Raw genomic sequence first — 19,347 nt, 5'->3', positions numbered from 1 at the left:
TCAGCGTGGATAAAGGAGACAGACGTGGTCACGAGAACTCATTATAGCTGAGCATATTTAATGAGTAAAGGAAGATTGTACTTTCAAGCTAAATGGAAGGAACAAAGAAAAGCAATGCCAGACAGCAACAATCTGGGTGTTGAAGTGGGGGAACAGCCACATTAGAAAGCAGCAGAAAGAAACTATACATTAATTCTGAATGCTGTAAATCATCAGCTAGTTTATTTGAAGCGCTGATGGTCCACACAGTAGCAGTGTTGTCTGTGGAGTGTTATAACACAGAGCTATTTGCAAGTTAGTGTTCAGTTTGTATTCCTGCACAGCAGGCTAAACCAAAAATCTGTTTTTAATCTGGGCTTTTTATATTTCCTGCCTAGCGTCTACCTGTTACTCCTTCTGTCTGCAAATTGTTTAACTTGAAGAAGTTACAAGCATTAACTGCTTTGTACCTTGTTTTCAGTGCTATTCTGGAGAATAATGGCAGCTGGGGCATCTCTCACACCCGAGTCCCAACAGAATCCAGACCAGGGCATGTTGCACTGATAGCTGGGTTTTATGAAGATGTCAGTGCAGTTGCTAAAGGTATGCCAGCCCCAAAGGTTTGAACACTGTCCTCCAAATTTTAGTGATGTGGAAAATTTCTTATTGGGTGTTTTTTTCACTGTTGATGGTTATAAAAATAAATAGATTAATGTTTTGTAACACAGGAAAACTTAGCACCCTCATACTGAAAGCAGAAGAACCTTTTGGATTCATCTTACTGTTATAAATTTTAATTTGAGATGTAAGTGATGTTGCAAACGAGTAGAAACTGCAGTGTTTTAACCGAACTTTTGTTAAGTGGAGTTAGCAGCAAAAAGTGAAAAACCTCATCTGACAGTGGTTGCTGCATGCTTGGTGGTTAATAATGTGATACAAACCTTCAGATTACTGACTTGTTTTCTTGGGTGCTTCAATGCATTCGCCCACAAACTTCTGCAATGTTGTCTGCCTCTTTTGGAAAAGGGAAAGTGGGAGGAATTATGCGATCTTGTCCAGACTTCTAATCAAAAGATTCTTCCTTCTGACATCTGCCACGAATGTGGGATTGGTGTGAGTTACTGTTAAGAGCATCTTCAAATTTGTTAACTGCTTTATCACAGAAAGAAAATCTCGAAGGTTTTTTTGTGAAGGAGTGGAACGTGGCTGCTGGTAATGTAATACGCATGTGTGTTACTGCGTAAAATGTTGAAAGCTGCAATCAAATAAAGGGGGATTTAGAATTCAGGAAAATTATTGCTTTGTAGATAGTAAACCAGCTGTGTTTTATGCTTGAATCCTTGCATGATGAGATTGCCTTAGGTTTTCAGCTTATTTCTTGATGAATGGGAGTCAAGTGCAAATAACAGTAAAGAAGAGTAAAACTGAGAACCATAGCTGGATTTTGTTGTGTACAAGGAATACTCTAGAACTAAAAGACTGCATGGACTATTAGTCTTAGCTGTCAGTGAGATCTTTTGGCAATCCCGTTGAAATCCGTGTATGTTTTTTTAACAGGATGGAAGGAGAATCCAGTGGAATTTGACTCAGTTTTCAATGAAAGCAAATACACGTGGAGCTGGGGAAGCCCAGATATTTTGCCAATGTTTGCAAAAGGTAGGGTTTAAATTTCATGAGCTCTCTTCACAGTTGTCAGATAATAAAATAGACATGCTTGCAGTTCTCAAGTTAAAGAAGTTGAATTACGAATTTCCATTTTATTTTGTATATCTGCTCTAATTTGTGAATTCAAGACCAGCTGGAGAAAAAGCTAACTTTTAAAGAAGATATCCTTATTTACTCATAGTTTAAATGGATTTTACTTAATTCTGTATACACATTGAAGGAAAAACACCCATAGTTAAAAAAAGTCATGGTTTTTCTTTGGTTTAAAGTTCTTCCAGGTCTGCAGCTGAGGCTTTTTCTTTGTCTTGCGTGCAGCCGCCAGTGATTCAGATGATAAAATTGGAGCCATACTTTGTTAGTGTCTGTGCTGGAGAAGTGGCTTATTGCAGGCTTCAATTCCAGAACAGTTATGGATAAAGGGAAGAACTATAGGCAAGTAGGAACTGCATGGTATTATCCCTGAAACTTGAGATATTTTTAGTGTGCAGTGTGTTGAAAGTCCTGTCAGCCCAATGGGCTGGGCTCTGGACATACAGAGTGCTGAGCAATATTTCAACAGCTTAAAAGGTCTCGAGATTTAATTTCATTCTTCTCTTGGAAGAATGAGAACAAACTAGTGGTATATGCTGCTGTTTTGTTTAAATGTTGACATAAATTAGAAAAATAAGATTGGGAGGATAGCAGCGGAATCTAATATTGGTTTAGAAAGAGCATCTGTCATATTTCTCATAATGATTATTGAACTTTTTTTGAACTCGGTCTCTCTCCATCCTCTCTGTATCTCCTTTGCCACACACACCTCTTTTTACTGTTCCTGGGATGATCTGTATAAATTTAAGTTTATGATAAACTACCAGGAAATATTTTTACAACTTACGCTTTCCCATGACCTCAGCTTACAGCTTTTATTTAGAAATACTGTGGTGGTGGCTGGGGAGCGAGGAAAGATTGTATGCTGCCCTTGCACAGATTATTTGTATTTCAACAGATGTCTTGGGAAAATATTTGAGGAATCCTAGAATTTCTCAAAGCCTTGTCCTTTTGTGGGTTTTCGTTGATAAGCAGGGGACTGGAAACAGCTTTGATGTTTTCTGTGGTGATGTGCAAGGGTAATGCCATCTAGTTCCCTTATGGCTCAGTATGGCTTCTGTGTGGCACCAATGGAATTATTTTTTTGATTTCTCTAAAGCTGAACTGCCCAAGGCCTATGACTGCACTGCTTGGAGAAGGTTTAGTGTGGCACTGTTGGAGAAGTAGGTGCTGTTTGTGAATCACTTTGTCGTGGTAGAAAGATGGTTTAATTTTAAGTGGAAAAAGGTATTTTACCTTTTCTTCCTTCTCTCCAATATAATCTTTATCTGGAAGCAACCTATTTTTGATCAAACTAAAGATATTCACTGTTTCTTTATAACGAGCTTCTGAAAAAGAAAGAGAGAGAACTTTGGCTTTTATATCACAGAAATGAATGGAATCAATTATTTATGAATGTGTAGATTTCACTTTTTTAAAAGTTAAAAAGATGGGGGAAGCATGGCTTAAATTCGGTCCCTCTTTCCATGTTGGAAGTGAGTAGATCTTCTGAATTTTTATGTTGGTTTTGTTATCGTCTCAAAACGTTCAGAATTCCATTAACTGTTACACCGTTTTCGTTGCATGATGAATAAGGAATACATGACACAACCTGACTCTTGTCGTGGAGTAAAAAATGCCGTTTGCTGTCAGTATGTGTCTTTGAGTCCTTTTCCTGTCATTAAATATTTCAGTCAAATGGTTGTAGATTCTATAGAGAAGGTCAATGAAATACTCATGGATTTCTCAGTGCAAAACACATTCACATCAGAATTGGTGGAAAGCTGTGTGATTAGAGCTATTCTGAGAAAATGACTAAATATCTCTGGAAGGGGCATGCAGCTTATTTAATCCAAAGTAGTATTAGAAGGTGTTAGTTTTCCAATATTTCCAAACTATGCTAATTCAGTATTTTAATTTTAATCTTTTTTTTTGTTGTTGTTCCTAAGATATTTTTAGATTGAGTTTGATGGGACATGAAAATAACATACTTTTACAATGTCTATTTCCAAAATGCCCTTTACAACTGAGTTTTTCTTCTAAACTTGCCAAATCTGAAGATTTTGTCTGCAGCGTGCCAGGTCTGTACTGTTTTGTCATCGTTTTGGGCAGCCGAGGTTCCATTGCTCAGCACAGAGCAGAGGAGCTGAGGGGAGGCCTGATGGAGGCTGCAGCTCCTCACAGGGAGCAGAGTGGCAGCACTGAGCTCTGCTCTGTGTGACAGCGACAGGGCTGAGGGAACGGCATGGAGCTGCGTCGGGGGAGGGCAGCTGGGGTCAGGGAAAGGGTCTGCAACACAGGGCAGTGGGCATGGAACGGGCTGCACAGGGCAGTGGGCACAGCCCCGAGTACCAGAGATCAAGGAGCATTTGGACAGCGATCTCAGCCATTGGGATTGGATTTTGAGTGGTGCTGTGTGGAGCCACGGATTAGATTTTGTGATCCTTGAGTACCTTTAAGCTTGGGATGCACTATATGCTTTTTCTCTGAATTCACAAATTCAGGAACTAGGAGCAGGACTAGCGTTGTTGGTTTTTCAGCTCTGAGAATGGTGCTATATAGACCAGGAGGGCATTCAGGACAAGGCTTCATTGGGGTTATTCTGGAGAGTTTGTGCTGCCTCAGTATTTATGTTTGGATTGAAACTGACCTGTCAGTTTCCTCTTTTTGGTGTGCTGTAGGAACAGTGGGCTAGAAGAAAGCCAAATTTTTCACACTGCTCATCTGACTTTGGTGGCAATTGTCTAATGTCTGTGTGCTGTTTGCTCAGTATCTTACTGTCTTCGCACCTCTTAATGGTTTTTTGGGTTTTTTTTGCCTCTTTTTGCATATAAAATTTGCCAACAGAAGTCTCCTGCTAGCGTGGATTCTGGTGACTCATGATAGACTTGTCAGACACAAAAACTGTCTTGTTAGTGGAATGCTAGCTTTGATTTCCAAAGGATATGATTTTATTGCAGGAGGAGAATTTTATTTCTAACTAATATTTGAATCGTGATATTAAGGGCTGCAGTGCCAGGCAGAATTCTGCAGTAAGAACAGCTGATAATCTGGTATGGGAGTTTCTCGCAGCTCCAGTGGCTTCCGTTAGTGTAATGGCACCTACAAACAGTTGAGTTCTCTACTTCTAAAGAATGTTTTCGTCCTTGGCTGCTATCTATTTCTCTATCCTATCTTTTCTTCCTTCTCTGTTGGCCCATGGTATCAGGCATATTGTTGCCTACCACTTCTTAAAAGACAGAAATATATTATGAAGTACATTACCTGGAAGGTTGTTTTTTCTTATTTCTTGTTTTATAAAACTTGCTAGGCATGCCAAATCTTTCCTCGTATGGCCTCATTTTGCCACTGTGTTTCTCTTTAGCAATGCAAGGTTGGTAGTTTTTTGGGTGGTTTTTTTTTTTGCTTGTTTGTTTTTCTGTGGTAGAAATTGAAATGGATAAGTAGTTGATGTGTCCCTTTACCCATTCTGCAAATGGCACGCTTTGGTCTTGTGCTTTGCAAAAACATGTCTTCAGATGTCCTGTAGTGCTGTGGAGGAACAGCACAGAACTCTATCCTCCTTAAATATTAGTCATTCTCACAGTGATTGCTAGAGCTTATTTCTTCTTTTGAATTCCTTTAATCCACCAAATTGTACTCCATAATTCATTTTTAAATGCCTTGGAGTATTATTTTTTTTTTCAGATTGAGAACTGCAGTAAGTTCTAGTTTATAAGCAGTACTAACATCTTCTGAGGGGAAGCCAGGGGGAACTGCACTAGAAGATCTGTGCTGGCTTTCATCTTTCTAGTCTGAAAAACCTGCATCACTTGTGTGGGTTTGAATGTAATCTTAGTTAAACAGCTCCCTTATACTGGGATGTTAGTCCTTTCCAGGCCTGGGAGCTTACAAAATGGCATTATATAATTGTAACATCCAGAAAATCAGCTACAAGGTTGCTGGCCTTCAACTGATAGAAGAACATTTCCCCTTTGGGAGTTTATGTAGTGAAAGTAGAAATAGCATTCCCAAGCTGTAACAGCTCAGCCAGTGACAGAAAGATTTCCTTAAACTGCACCTAATTTCAGATCTTTCCATAACTTCAGAAGTTAACTTTCTTCTAGGTCTTCATCATCTTTTTTCCACCTCTTTCTCTACTTTGCTTTTTGGAAATCATTTTGTCCAGATGCTGTGTTTTCGCGTCGGTGGGCATCGTGTTGTGCTATGAAGCTGGAACACAGTCCTGTACTTTTCCCCTTCAGATTTTGAATCCATATTTTAAAGATGCAGACTTGGAATACTTTCTTTTTGAAGGTGTTTGTTGAAGTTGTCTGCTTTGTTCTCAATACTGTTGTCTTCAAGAATTAGTAGACAGTAAAGTTGCATTCCTCCTATTGCCTGCTCTGTGCATAATGTATTATCATCTCCTCTGCAAAAGGCCCAGGCATTCAGTTTAACAACCAAATACTAAGTACAACTTCTTAAACAAGAAACAGGGAAGAAAAAAAGCACAGAATGTGTATTGAAATGTGGCTCTGGATGTATTTTTTCCTGTGAGAAGTTTCTTAGTGAAATTCCTTGTTTCAAAACTAATTTGTTTTACTTACTTTAACTGGAATTTATTCAATTCCTATTTGCTTTTCCATGCTTTTTCTCACCTGAATATACTAGATAACATTGTTCCTCACCCCCCTCAGTGATGCTGATACGCTAATGAGTTAAAATGATATCCAGGCTTGAAAATATAAATATAGGAGTAATTTAAGGAGAGACCCTTTGAATTCTCTCAGGATTGTCATTCTTGATGGATTTGTGCTCCTATGCATCACTGTTCCTGTATTTTTGACTGATAAAAGGAAGAAAACTTTTCTTTCTGTTGTCTCCTAATACTCTAATCTGTATTGTTTTTGCAGGTGCTACTGGAGATCATGTTTACACATTTTGTTACACAGCTGAAAGTGAAGACTTTGGAGCACAAGATGCAGCTAAACTTGATACCTGGGTATTTGATCATGTTAAGGTGAGCAAAGAATCTTTTTATGCTTCACCTATGTATATAAAGCACAACTGGATGACTATCATAAATAATGTCAATTTTACCCTAGATCTAGAAATTGGAAATTTTTTGAAGCAGTATCTATTTAAAAAAAAAAAGCCTGACTTACCATGAGCATTAACAGATTATAATATGTCATTCAACGCAAATTAAACTGACTATAAGCACTGCCTTAAGAAAAGCCAAGAATATTTTTAAACATAAATTTGCATGTTATTTGAAACCCATCTTTTAGAGTACTACGAGCCATTAAAAATCTTGTGCTTTAGTTAATTTCATAATTGGTATTACGGCATAGGATAAACAAGTCTTATTAGAAATCAAATGGACAATATTATTGACTTAAGTTATGTCAAGATTCTGTCTATCCATTATGACCATCGTGTTGCTTCTCTGATGCATGTAGTTGAGTTCTGATCATTTGAGGCTCATGTATGCTGTGACTACCAAAGGAGGAACAGTTAATTTCATGGAAAAGGCAAATTAGGCCCTGAAGCAGGATAACTCATTCAGGTGGTGCTCTGCTCGGCTTGACAGATATTTGTGATACTGTCACTGTTTGCGTTAACATCCAGTGCACATCTGTGTCTGTGTTACTGTGTTGCAGTATCTGTGAATTCCTGTATTTGTGTTATGCTGTGCTACTTCACCAGTCCCGGATTGAGAAATACTGGTAGTGGCTATTTGTGTATCAGTAGTTATATAAATGGAGTAGTTAAGACAGGACTTTTAGCTTTGTGATTCTCACAGTAATGCTAAATGTGTTTTAATGAACTTATTCCACAAGGCTATATACATGAGCTAACTAGTGCAAACGAAACCAAAACTGAAACAATATATAAATCAGATCAGTATCTATCTGCACTGAGAAACGAAGGCTAGGTCTGCCTTAAACAATGGTGTGAGGTGAAAAAGTTCATTATAGTTCAGTAGTTTTCAATGCAAGTGATTTCCTGAGTTTGCAAGCAGAGACATGATGTGTTTTGTTTTCTGTGGTTGTTTTTTTTATTTTTCTAACCACCATCCTTTCTAAACTTGCACTTGTCTCAGGTTGTATAATGTATATGAATAATAAAAGTCAAATGAGTCTGTCAGTTATTCTCAAACAGTTGTCTTAAAGTCACAACCTGCTGTCGTTTGGAGTTACGCAGGTTTATGTGGATGGTGCTTCAAAACACCAAATGGCATTTCAAACAATAATGCCATTACTGATGACTTTCCTTAGAACCAGCACCCATCATAATTTTCAAGACTTACTTTGCCTAACTAAATGTCATGCCATGAATGGACAGGACTTGTCTGACTATTGTGAAGTGCTCATTCTATTAATCATCTCCTCAGTTACACATCAGTGATTATTTCAGAAGTGTGAAACTTGAGGCTACTTGAAACAGATGTCACTCCTGTTGTAACTCCAGCAGCTGTCTCAGCTACACTGATGAGAATATATACTTAGCAATGATAATTCACTGAAATCTGATGTCTGCTTTTTCTACAACATTTTTTTCCTCACTTTAATTTTATCTCAATACTTAATGGCACATCATTTGATTTTGAGTTACGTTTCAGGTCCCTGCATTTCTGTCTTGTGCTCTAGGAAGTAGAATGAAAAGGTGTTCTCCCTTTTTGTTATGTAGTCAGCATGTTCCAGGCGTCATGAGGACCTTCTATGGCTTCCTCTGCCCCTCAAAAAGATGGAGATAAAATGGAGAATGGTGTGCGCTGCAAACTCTGGCTTCCTGCAATTGCATGTTCTCTTCAGAAGTGCAAAGTAGCAGTAACTCACTTGGTCAGGAGACGTGTAAACTCTAGTCTTTACGTCTACGGATTTTAAGAAGATTGCTTAAATCAAGAATGCAGGAAAAAATGTATAATTCTTTGTAGTTGCTGTAACATCTGTTTGTTAGGGTCTGAGAAAACTGAGCACAGACTAAAATGATGTGCATTTTTAATCTGCAGCTGGATCAAAACTTTGTGAAATTTTAATGTGTGGTTTAGTAGCTCATGGGTGGGCCAGAGCCATGTTGGTGTGGGGCTGTTAGTGGTCTTTTTTTTCTTTTTTTTTTTTTTTTTCCTTTAAAATCTTTAAAATAATTAAGTGCCTAAGTGGAATTTGGCAGGATGTGATCCATCAGCTAGTTGGGTCAGTTAATAACCTTTATGTGGATCATACTTTGACTTTGTGCTGAAAAGAAATTAGGGAGCAAATACTGTAAGACTAGGTGAACAGTGAAAGAAAAAAATGAAATTCTTTTTTATTCAGTTCTGTTTTTAAAAAATATTGGCTAAAAGAATTTTCAGGATCCAACTCATACACTTAGGACAAAATGATTAAGATATTCCAGGTGAGATGAGTCTCTGACCACAATTTATCAACACTACAATGTAGAAAACACTTTTAAAATATTAAGTTGTCTTCTGGTTTAAATGGAGATACAGATAGCAATCTTTTTTTTTTCTTTTTTCTTTTTTTCTTATTTCCTGATGACTGCTGTACTGCTCTGGTCCCTTTGTTCTGGAAGCAGACAAGACCATGTCTTCAGACTGTGCCTTATATGTTGAGGACATATAAGCATATAAGGGAGTTAGAGTCAGAAGTGGATCATACTGACCTTTGAGGTCCTGCAGACAGTGCCGTGACCTGGTGTGGATTTGAGTACAAATAGCTTTGCTCTAAATAGCAGTACAGTGGTTGAATTATTTATTTCTGTAGTGCTCTTGCATAAGCACGCTCAATTGATACAAAATCAGCGTATGTATTTTCATTCTGCCTTTGAACATTTGGTCGGTGTCTCAAAATGGCCATAACCATTCCAGTTCTCGCATGAGCACAGATCAGAGGGCACAACTTTAGTCATTCAACTTAATTAAGATGTCCTGGATTTATGAGTGAGGAAGCTTTGTGGAAAGAGAAAGTTTCAGTCTTTCTTTTTGTGCATCCATGCTGTCAGCGACAGTTTATGAGCTCTGTGAACAGATTGTTCTTCCAAGGAGGGCTCAATCTGGGAACAAGGTGTCCCCAGCAACTCGGTAGACATCAGTTGACTCTGTCTCTTGTTCAGGCATCAGTAAATTGGGATTTGCTAGACCTTCCACGTGGTAAGCTTCTTTTTATTTTCTCCTACCCAGGAATGGATATGATACTAGGATTTCATCTGATACTAATATTATGGATGTTATAACCAAATTTTTCTTGTAATATTTTAGTTAGTCCTTGCATTACAAGCAACTTTTCAGTTTATTGTGAATGTTTTAATCGGAAATTTAGTACTAGTCTCACTAAATTGCATATCAGTTGCAGCCATAAAAGAAGAAAGTTGGTTGGATTTGGGAAATGGGGATATCCACTTCTTGTAAAGCTTTTCAAAAGCATAAAAGTCATAGGAGAAATGAAGTTGAAAGAGAGTTCTAGCAGTAGCTCCCTGCATGAAGGAGGTCCAGTTAGAGTAGGATTCTCAGGCCTTCCTAATCACATTTGAGTACTTGTTCCAAGATCTGACTACACTCTGGTTTCAAAACCAATTGAAAAATAAGTTTTCTTATCTTATTTGAACTTTCTGTATTTTGTTTCAAATTGTCTGTTCCCTTCTTGTCTATCATCAAACCCTTTGAAGAGTCTGGCTCCATTTTCTCTTCAGCTTCCCAGTAGCTGGCTGTAAATGGCTCAGAGATCTCCGTAAACAATTTTTTTTTTTAAGCTTTATAGTTTATTCCCACTCCCAAAACATATTGAAGACACTTGAAGGTAATATCACTGAACAGAGCAAATAAAAATTAAGTAAAAAAAAAAAAATCAGAGGGACAGAAATATGTAATTAACATATACTGTTAGCTTGGGAACTCGTTGCCAAAGGTTTTGAGTTTTGTGAAGGAGTACCAAAACAAAAGGAAGCGTTTTAGCAGGCAGTGAGGGCACACATGTTGGGCACACAGTTTGGCAACAGCTAGTGCAAGATTAAATGTTTTTGCCCCAGCTGTTCAGTGTCCTGCTTATCAACTTGTCACCTTTAGCAGCCTAGGGTAACTCTTTGCAGTAAACTTCCAATTTACTTTTTTTTCCGTATGCAATTTTAAAAAGCTTCCATGGGAAAAAGTTTGCTCTTTGCTCTGAGAAAACATCCCGCATCTCAAGTTACATCTTCATTCCTCTTCTTGTCTTATTCTTAATTAGCTTGAGGTCAGGCAAACTGTTTTGGTTGCTGCTGCTCTGTGTTAGGAGGTGGCTGATGCTGGAGAGCGGGCTATTTTTGGAGTAATATGGGAAGCTCTCCAGTGAGAGAGACAAACCTTAGGCCTTGTTTTCCTCATGAAAGTTTTCTTTTGCTTGCTTGGGTTGATATTCTAATACTTATTCATATTTCAAGATGTAATTTCAAGTATTTCCTGCATCTGCCCTGATATGTTATTTAATTAAAAATAACAAAGCAGAATTATGCTGTCTCCTGTAAATTATTGGTGTGCACTTGGAGATTTCTTTAGTTTGCAATCAAGTACGTGCAGGAAGACAGATCCATGTGGGAAGTGGAGACATCCATAAAAATAATTACACTGTTTTTAAGCCAATGCGATCAGATATTTTTTTTCTCGTGTCTTTATTTAAAACATCTCAGCATTTAAAACAGCAACATAAAAAAATCTTAATGTAAGCTTTTTTTTTTCTGAGAAGCGCTGAAGTTGGCAGCATGCAAATATGAATCTGAGACTGCTGTATGTTCAGGGATAAAGGGTGGAATTGAGTAATATCGTGGTATCCTGACACACTTTGCTATGGGACTTGCTGCCCGTTTGGTTTTCTGCTCGCTACGATGATTTTGGTTTACACAAGGTGTGAGCTTTAGTTTTTAGCAGCTCCACCACGGTGATGCAGGTATACAGTAAGTTGCTTTTTCCTTTGGTGGCAGAAATGGTTCATTCTGCCCACATTTTCCCTAGGCTCCTGTGTGAAATTCAAAACACTTTTCTCTGTGTTACTGTTACTTTGAACTAAACCTTACCCAACTTTGTTTCCTTGGGCATTTCAGTGACTAGGGAGATCATGTTGAAATAGCTGTCTGCCTGCATTTTGCATTGCTGTAATGTGGCTGGTCTAACACTGAATAGCCATGTCAAGACTCATTCAATCTCGGGAGAAGATCCCAACCCCCCGGCATCTGCCTCGGGGATGCTTAAGTAGGACATGTGCAAGGCAGATGCATCTTCTGTAGTTCTTGTATTTCCAAAGCATGTCTTCTTTTGTTTCAATTTGATTTCTGCAAATGGGTTGCAGCTTAGTATTTTAGTTCTGCAGAACCTGCTTCCAAAGAAACAGTATTGAGAACTTTGCTTCCAGCTTGAAGTGAGTAGGTATATAAAGCTGTAAGGAATGGTGCATAGTGGTGTTTATGTAAGAGGCAAGGAAGGGATGCTGCACAGTTGTCTGGTATTTCTACCTAATGAGACTAGAAGAACAAAACAAAACACCTCCAAGGTGTTTCCCATCTTTGCTAAGTTGAAACTTTGAACTGATTATATCGATGGTGGCTGTCCTCCAATAAGTAAACCAGGAAGCAATCTTTCTTTCACAACTACCAGTATTATGACACAAAACCAGCTGAGTTTTAGTTTTAATAAGCTGCCTGCCATCTTTTTCCACTGTACTCAGATTGATATCTTACTGGCTTATTCCATACAGAGCTTCTTTAATTCTTCCAGAAGTAATCAAACATTGTTCTCTGCACTAAATGAAGAAAAAGTGGTCCTGTTCTTGCATTTGCTCGGCATAGATACAAATGGACATGCTCATCGGCCGTACTCAAAGTAAGTGGGGAAGTTAAGCTTATCATTCTTATTAGTGCTGGGTGCATACAGTCACTCTTTTTTTTTCCTTAACCTTGCTTTTTATCAAAAAAGACTTGCAGTCTTGAGGGTCTCTTTGTAGGCCACATGTGTTACCATGATCTCTTTTGGGCCAGTTGTTGTTTTAACATCTTCTCTGCATAAGTGACCGATTATTTTGCCGTATATCTCATGCCAGGTTATAATTCTGAAATCTGATTTTTTTAGCAGGTTCTCTAATTCACATTTAATCCTTGATATAGAGAATAGTTGCATTTTCACATGTAAAATTTAAATACTTAGCGGGTTTCACATAGCTGAAAGACTTAAGATTTACAGAAAGGTTTATAGAAAATAGTAAGTTCAGAAAAACTGACACCAGAATTTGTCAGCCATGGTTTAGTTTTTGTGAGGCATTTGAATTAAAATTTTAGATTTTTAATAGTACTTATCATTGATTCACCTTGAAGTGAGGTATTTGAGAACTTCTGCTTTTACTTCCTCACAAGCTTTGAATGTAGGATTTTGTGCTTTTATTTTCTCTCGATCCTTTCACACTTCTGAAATCCTTGTTCTGATTTCCTACACATCATTCCTAAGTTTATACTTGCTGCATACTTCATGCTCTTTTTTGTTGTGATGTTAAAAGATAAAGTTTTCAAATTGACTTTAGCAGCAGTAATAAATAGAAAACTAGCTGTCCAGAAGTTAATCCTTGTCACTGTCTCTAAAAAGAGAAAATGAGTTTCTTGGTTTACCCTGTCTCAAACTTGGGGATCTGTGATAGTCTATGAATAACCTCAGGCCAGTTCTTGCATTGTGAAATCTTCAGAAGTTGCTTTAAGCTAGTAACTAAACTTGCAATTTATGGTGTTAGATTTTTCCAGAATTCCTTATTGTTTGCTTAGCCCTTAATTTAGAATCGCAGAATGGTCTGGGTTCAGAGGGATCTGTATAGATCATCCAGTTCCAGCACCTCTAACATGGGCAGGGCCACCTCCCACCAGATCAGATTGCTCAAAGCCCTGTCCAAACTGGCCTTGAATACTTTCAGGGATGGGGCATCCACAGAGGGGCAGTCTCTGCCAGTGGCTCACCACTCTCATTGTGAAGAATCACTTTGTTATGTCTAATCTAAACCTATGCTTCTTTCAGTTTAAAACTGTTGCTCCTTATCTTGTCACTACACTCCCTCATAAATTTGCTTAATTGCTCTGGGTAATAAATTGTCTAATGTCAAGAACAGGTCAGGTATGTAATAAAGATAAAAATCCATTGAGACTGTAGTTCCAGGACTTTCAAACAGCAGCAAGTGGTATTTCACATTAGACTCAGAACAGGAAAGATTTTACATCTAGGATGCCTTTTGTTAGCTTGAGGTTCTGTGAGGAGTGAGGTTGTATAAACGCAAGGGACTGAACTTAATTTGTAAAACTTACTGTGTACCAAATGCAGAAGTCACCTGGAATCTAATAACATTTTTTTTTCTTTTCTTTTTTTTTTTTTTCTTCAGGGAATACAAGGAGAATATTAGAAAAGTTGATGAGGGGGTAAAAGAAATTGTTTCAATGCTCGAAAGCTTCTATGGAAATGATGGGAAAACTGCATATGTCTTAACTTCTGACCATGGAATGACAGATTGGGGTGAGCATTTTTAAATTTTGATAGTCTGCTGAGTTTGTGGTGTCTAGCTGGGTTACATGTGAACACTCCAGGAACCCAAAAGTGCCAGAACGTGTTATCGTGCAGTGTGTGAATATGAATGAACAGTCCATGCACTTGAACAAGCATAGACACACCATACGTGCAAACATGTATTGGTATGAAATGGGGGAGCACAGGTGGGCATGTGTGAACACACACAGACATACCATTCCTTCTGCTTATTGTTGATATCAAGTGACATAACTCCTTGGAGGCTAGGATTGCGTGAAGAATGGAGAACAAACAGTAGGCCACATAGCCTCATATTTTGACTGAGGTTTGTGAGGAGTGTTATAAATTCCAAAAATTTTTAAATTAGAGACTTTCATTATTATTCAAGGTTTTTATCTTCTATATCTCATTTATTGGTGGCTCTGTATACATGTATTTGTATCTTGAAGCCTGTTGTACACACAGTATTAATTGCAACATCTCAAGGTCTTGTTCAAGCCTAAGTGGAAAAGAAATGGTTAGCACTTTGTGCTCTGAAGTGCCTGGGAAAGGTGGTGAATCTGGGAGCTGGTGACAAACTTCTCTCGTGTAGTGTCGTCTTTCCTCCCATTTATGCTTTTAGGCACACCACAAAGGAGGGGCTGTTATGGGGATTCCTTTAGAAGAGGCTGGTGCTGGAGAGCAGGAGGAGCAGCTGCAAGTACAGGAGTGAGGCAGGCGGCTCAGCCAGGCTGTTAGCTTCCGAGGGCGCAATTACAACTGCTGAATGACTTGAGGCCATTCTATTGTAACTATGTATAGGGCAGAGGAGAAGAATTTCCTGTGGTGAACTCCTTTAAACAAATCTTTTTCCTTATTTTTTTCTCCAAGAATTTTAAGAACATTCCTGCCCTTGTGTGCTACCAACTAAAATAAGTCTGCCCTCCTATGCTGTGTGTGTTTGTAGCTATTAATTGGGATGCTTTTGAATCAAGGGATGCTAAGGATGTGGTAAAATTCAATATCTTATTGTGTGTGAAATCCTAAACTTTTCAAACGGACGACACGCTGTCTTTTTTCTGTTATCAGAGATGACAAAACTATTCATATTTATTCAGTCAGCCCAATTATTATCTGCAAAATATTTGTTTTGATTATTTTTTACTGTTGAGGTGGCCGTCACTTGCAGTAATATGTAAATTCTCATGCAGTTTTTTTCAAGTAGTGTTTTTTTAATTAATATACACGTGTACTTGTGCAAATGCTTCTCTGTGTGTGTATGTGTGTGTATAAATATATATATATATGTATATGTGTATATATATATATATGTAAAATGATATACGATCAAGAGGACCTCAGGAGGTCCAATTACCTCCTCAAAGGAGGGCCAGCTTTGGGATCAGGCAGGGCTGCTTGGCTTCTATCTATTAGGGCCTTGAAAACCTCGGGGGATTGAGCCTATACAACCCCTTTGGTAAACCTTCTCCATTTCTTCCCTGCCCTGATGGAGGGGGAAAAACTTCCATCACATGCAGCCTGACCCTCTGTTTCAGCACATGCTTTTTATTTCTTATCCTCTCTATGTTGCACAGCAAGATCCTGACTCCATCTTCTTGCCAACCCACTGACACTGGGGTACAGGCAGGTTGCTCTTCGGTTCCCCTTCCTCCCCAAAGCCATCTCTTGTCCCAGCTGAACAAGTCCCAACACCTCAGCCTCTCTTCACAAGCCAAATGCTCCTCTGACCAGTCTAGGGCCTGGGATAGGAACACAGTGCCTATTCCGGTTGGTTTTCTTCCAGATGTCTGCTCTGTTCTGGGAGTCTCAAACTGGCTGCGGTGCCTGTGGGCTGTTTCACATATCCAATATGACCAGAGTAAGATAGTCCCTTTCCTGGATCTCCTCTCTTTATTCTTATTAACAAAGGCCAGGGTGCTGCTAGCCTTCCTTGCTACCAGATTGTGCTGCCGATTCACCATCAGCTTCCTGGGTGCCCTATGTGCTTTTCAGCAGGTACATGTGTAAATATAGAATGATGCCATATTATTGTATTCAGAGACCTTTCATCTGCATCAGCCTGGGTTAATTTTCTGTCAGTACATGAGTAGGTAGGCATGTATTTAAGAAAAGGAAAAAAAAAGGTAAAAAGTATTCTAGGTGTTTTCATTATGTACTGCAACCTTTGAAGGGGGAATAAAAGGTGACAGGAGTAAGTCTTCAGGCTTTAAGAACTACTGATCTGTCATAGTTTTGTCATGCATTTCTGTCTGAAGTGAAAGCTTGCTTTTCTGCCAGAAGCATCAGTAACTTTAAAGTTGACTTCAGTGAACACAACAGCAAAACTAATGCTTAGGTCCATAGCTGGTCTTCTGAAGGCTATTTCAGTGGCTTCTTGTTCAAGTTTGTAGTATCAGCAGCTGTTGTAGTCTCTTACAGACCATTTGCAGAGTGGGATGGGCACAGATTTAGATGACTAAGAGGATTGGGAAGATTTCTTAGGGAAGAGAACATGTTCTAAATTTGACAAGATTAACGAAATTGTGGTTGTTAGCAAAGGTCAATAAAAATCACTTGCTTTACCAGTCTGACTTCAAGATTCACCTTTAAGTTGAGATCAGAGGGGCTTCCTCACCATCAACACAGGGAGCCTCACGCTTACAGCTACTTGGTCCTGCTGCCTTACTTAGACAAATAGTGCTGCGATGTATGCTGGACCAGAGAACAGAAAACTAAACCAGCATCACCATCTTCTTCCCTTTCTCCTGAAAAAAGATGTGTCTGAGGAACAGACCCAGCTGAACATTGTTTCTTTCCCTATTGTATAATTTGGATTAGGCTGAAACCTTTAAATTGATGAGAATGGATACATCTGCCTCTCTCAGCTGCATCTGTTTTACAGAGTTAATGGAGGCACGATCTCAATAAAATGCTGATAGAGTTGGTGGCTCAGCTAAAATGAAAACTCACCAAAAATTGTGCTTTCCTTCTACAATAGAAGGAAATAAGTGATGCCTGGAGGACAGGGAAAGTGTGGTCCCCATCTGTTCTTTTCCCAAACTCTGTGAAAAGGAATATTTGCTGCTTTCAAGCCCAGAGAACACCTTACAAAGGATTTCAGTGTGTCTGAAATCTTATTTTCAGACCTTATTTTCAGAAATCTTATTTTCTTAAGCATAGAACTGGCTTTTTAGTTCTGTCATAGTAGTTGTTGTTGTACAGGCAGCTTCTGTTATTTATGAGTTTATACCTAATTATTTCTTAATAAAGTTGCCCTTGAACCACTGCATTATTCTGTATCCTCTGCAATGGTAGAAATATATATACAAACAGGATGTGTCTGCACGCATGTACACAAAAATAAAATATGCATTGTTTTAGAGTCTTTAGACCAGTGTAGTTTGTATAACAACCTGACTGCCTTCGAAACTGGATTAAATCCTACTGTGGCACCTCACCCACTGGCTTCAATGACCAAGCTGCTTTCAAGCTTCTATGGCTTTTGCCTCAACGCAGCTGGTATTGAGATGTCATAGTTCTAAAGGTTTTTTTCTTCTTTTGGCAACTGGTATGTTAGTGTGAAGGGAATCTGGGATATTTTCATCAGTGATTCATCAGTTCTTAGTCTGCAACAAGCTTTAAAACCTTAACAAATGAATTTGCATCACTGAAAAAGAATGGCAGTTGCTTTGTATCTTCTGTTTTTGAAAAGGAAGTCTGAAGATTACTTGGGTAGCAAAGAAATTGGTCCTGTGATTTCCAGGCACTTACCTAATTGCTCAAATCACCCACCATTGATTTCCATGGAATGCTTAGGGGTAGACAAACACAGTGTGTTTTGAGTAAGTGACTCCTCTGTGCCTGTAGCCTTTTGACCGCTTGGGCTTTCGTTTCTATATTAATGGTTTCTTCTTTCTTTTTATTCTGCATTCAACATTACATCTTTCCAGGCTTGACCTAAGTGATACCACTTTCCCAACGTGGAGCTTGAATTCTGCCTTTATTGTTAGTGACAGGGAAAAAAAAAGCTGTGAAGCTGGAATAGGTCCTCTGTAAGAGAATCCTAGTATATTATAACAGAAACTTTATGTGTAAATGTGTAAATATATATAATTTTTATTTTTTACTCTATGCATTTTAAATTTTACACTGGTTTTGTTTCTGTGCATCTTAGGATCCCATGGAGCTGGTCATCCCTCAGAGACTTTAACACCACTGATTGCCTGGGGTGCTGGAGTGAATTATCCACAGGAAGTTACATCCCAGCTCTTTGAAGACAATTTTTTGAAAGGTACGTAAAATATAAAACTTAGTCTGAGATTTTGGTGGAATGGATGAGGTTCAACAGTTAAATCTGTTAAGCTTCTCTAGCATCTGTTCCATTACTCTAAGTGTGACATGCTTTTTGCAAGAAAGTGTGGGGAAAAAAAAAAAAAAAAAGTTGGCAATGCGTGTACATGGAAGAGACAGTAAAGCTGGGTAGATGATAACAGAGTAATTTCCAGTAAGCCATGGAACTGAAGACTTTCTCTTTGGGTACGGGAGACTATTTACCCTCCTGAAATTTAATTCCGGAGGAGACTTAATTTTTATGAAGATACCCAGAGGTTAAAAGCTATTTGTATAGAAACATGGTAAGTTGACACAGTGTAAGAACCTCTTCCTAGCTCCACAGTAGGACCCTGGGAACTTGCCAGGGGAGTCCTATCTTGCATTCATCCTTGTGGCTGTTGCGAAAATGTAAACAGTCTTTCTCAATGACAAACTGTGACTCTTCTATTTTTCCCCTACGTACTTGAAGAAGAGTAAATATTCGTATTTAAAACATTTTTAAAAAATAAAATTTAATATTTCATATATATAATAAGTATTGTCTTATTGGAATCTTCTTGGAATTCTAGTGCTAGATGTGATAAACAGCACTAGCTCTTCCTCTTTCACGTGTTTCACTCCTCTATCTTAAGAAGCCTTGATTCTCTCAGGTTGCTGCTTGGGATCAATGAGCTAATGACTTCCTATTTTGCTGGATTTTTTGTCAAGGTATGCAGATTACTCCACAAGTAATGCCTCTATTTATTTCAATGGAAATTATAACAGGTGTAAAGAAGATAAAAACACCATCTGATAGAGCAAATTCTCAGCTACAA

At 38.4% G+C, this 19,347-nt stretch overlaps 1 protein-coding gene across 3 annotated transcripts in view; it reads left to right on the top strand.

Annotated features, from left to right (window-relative positions):
* Window positions 1-19,347, top strand: part of PIGN (phosphatidylinositol glycan anchor biosynthesis class N) — a 104,506-nt gene that overhangs the window by 16,706 nt on the left and 68,453 nt on the right. For all 3 annotated transcript variants that reach the window (XM_048938523.1, XM_048938522.1, XM_048938521.1), the window contains exons 3-8: window positions 461-582; window positions 1,537-1,635; window positions 6,609-6,715; window positions 12,423-12,547; window positions 14,079-14,209; window positions 18,375-18,491. In XM_048938523.1, coding sequence (XP_048794480.1) covers window positions 461-582; window positions 1,537-1,635; window positions 6,609-6,715; window positions 12,423-12,547; window positions 14,079-14,209; window positions 18,375-18,491 — 701 coding nt within the window. The remainder of the gene's footprint in view (window positions 1-460; window positions 583-1,536; window positions 1,636-6,608; window positions 6,716-12,422; window positions 12,548-14,078; window positions 14,210-18,374; window positions 18,492-19,347) is intronic.

Source organism: Lagopus muta, chromosome 3 (assembly GCF_023343835.1).
Source record: "Lagopus muta isolate bLagMut1 chromosome 3, bLagMut1 primary, whole genome shotgun sequence".
NCBI classification, from domain to species: domain Eukaryota; kingdom Metazoa; phylum Chordata; class Aves; order Galliformes; family Phasianidae; genus Lagopus; species Lagopus muta.
The sequence above is the reverse complement of the archived record's forward strand: the minus strand, read 5'-3'. Positions and strand labels throughout refer to the sequence as shown.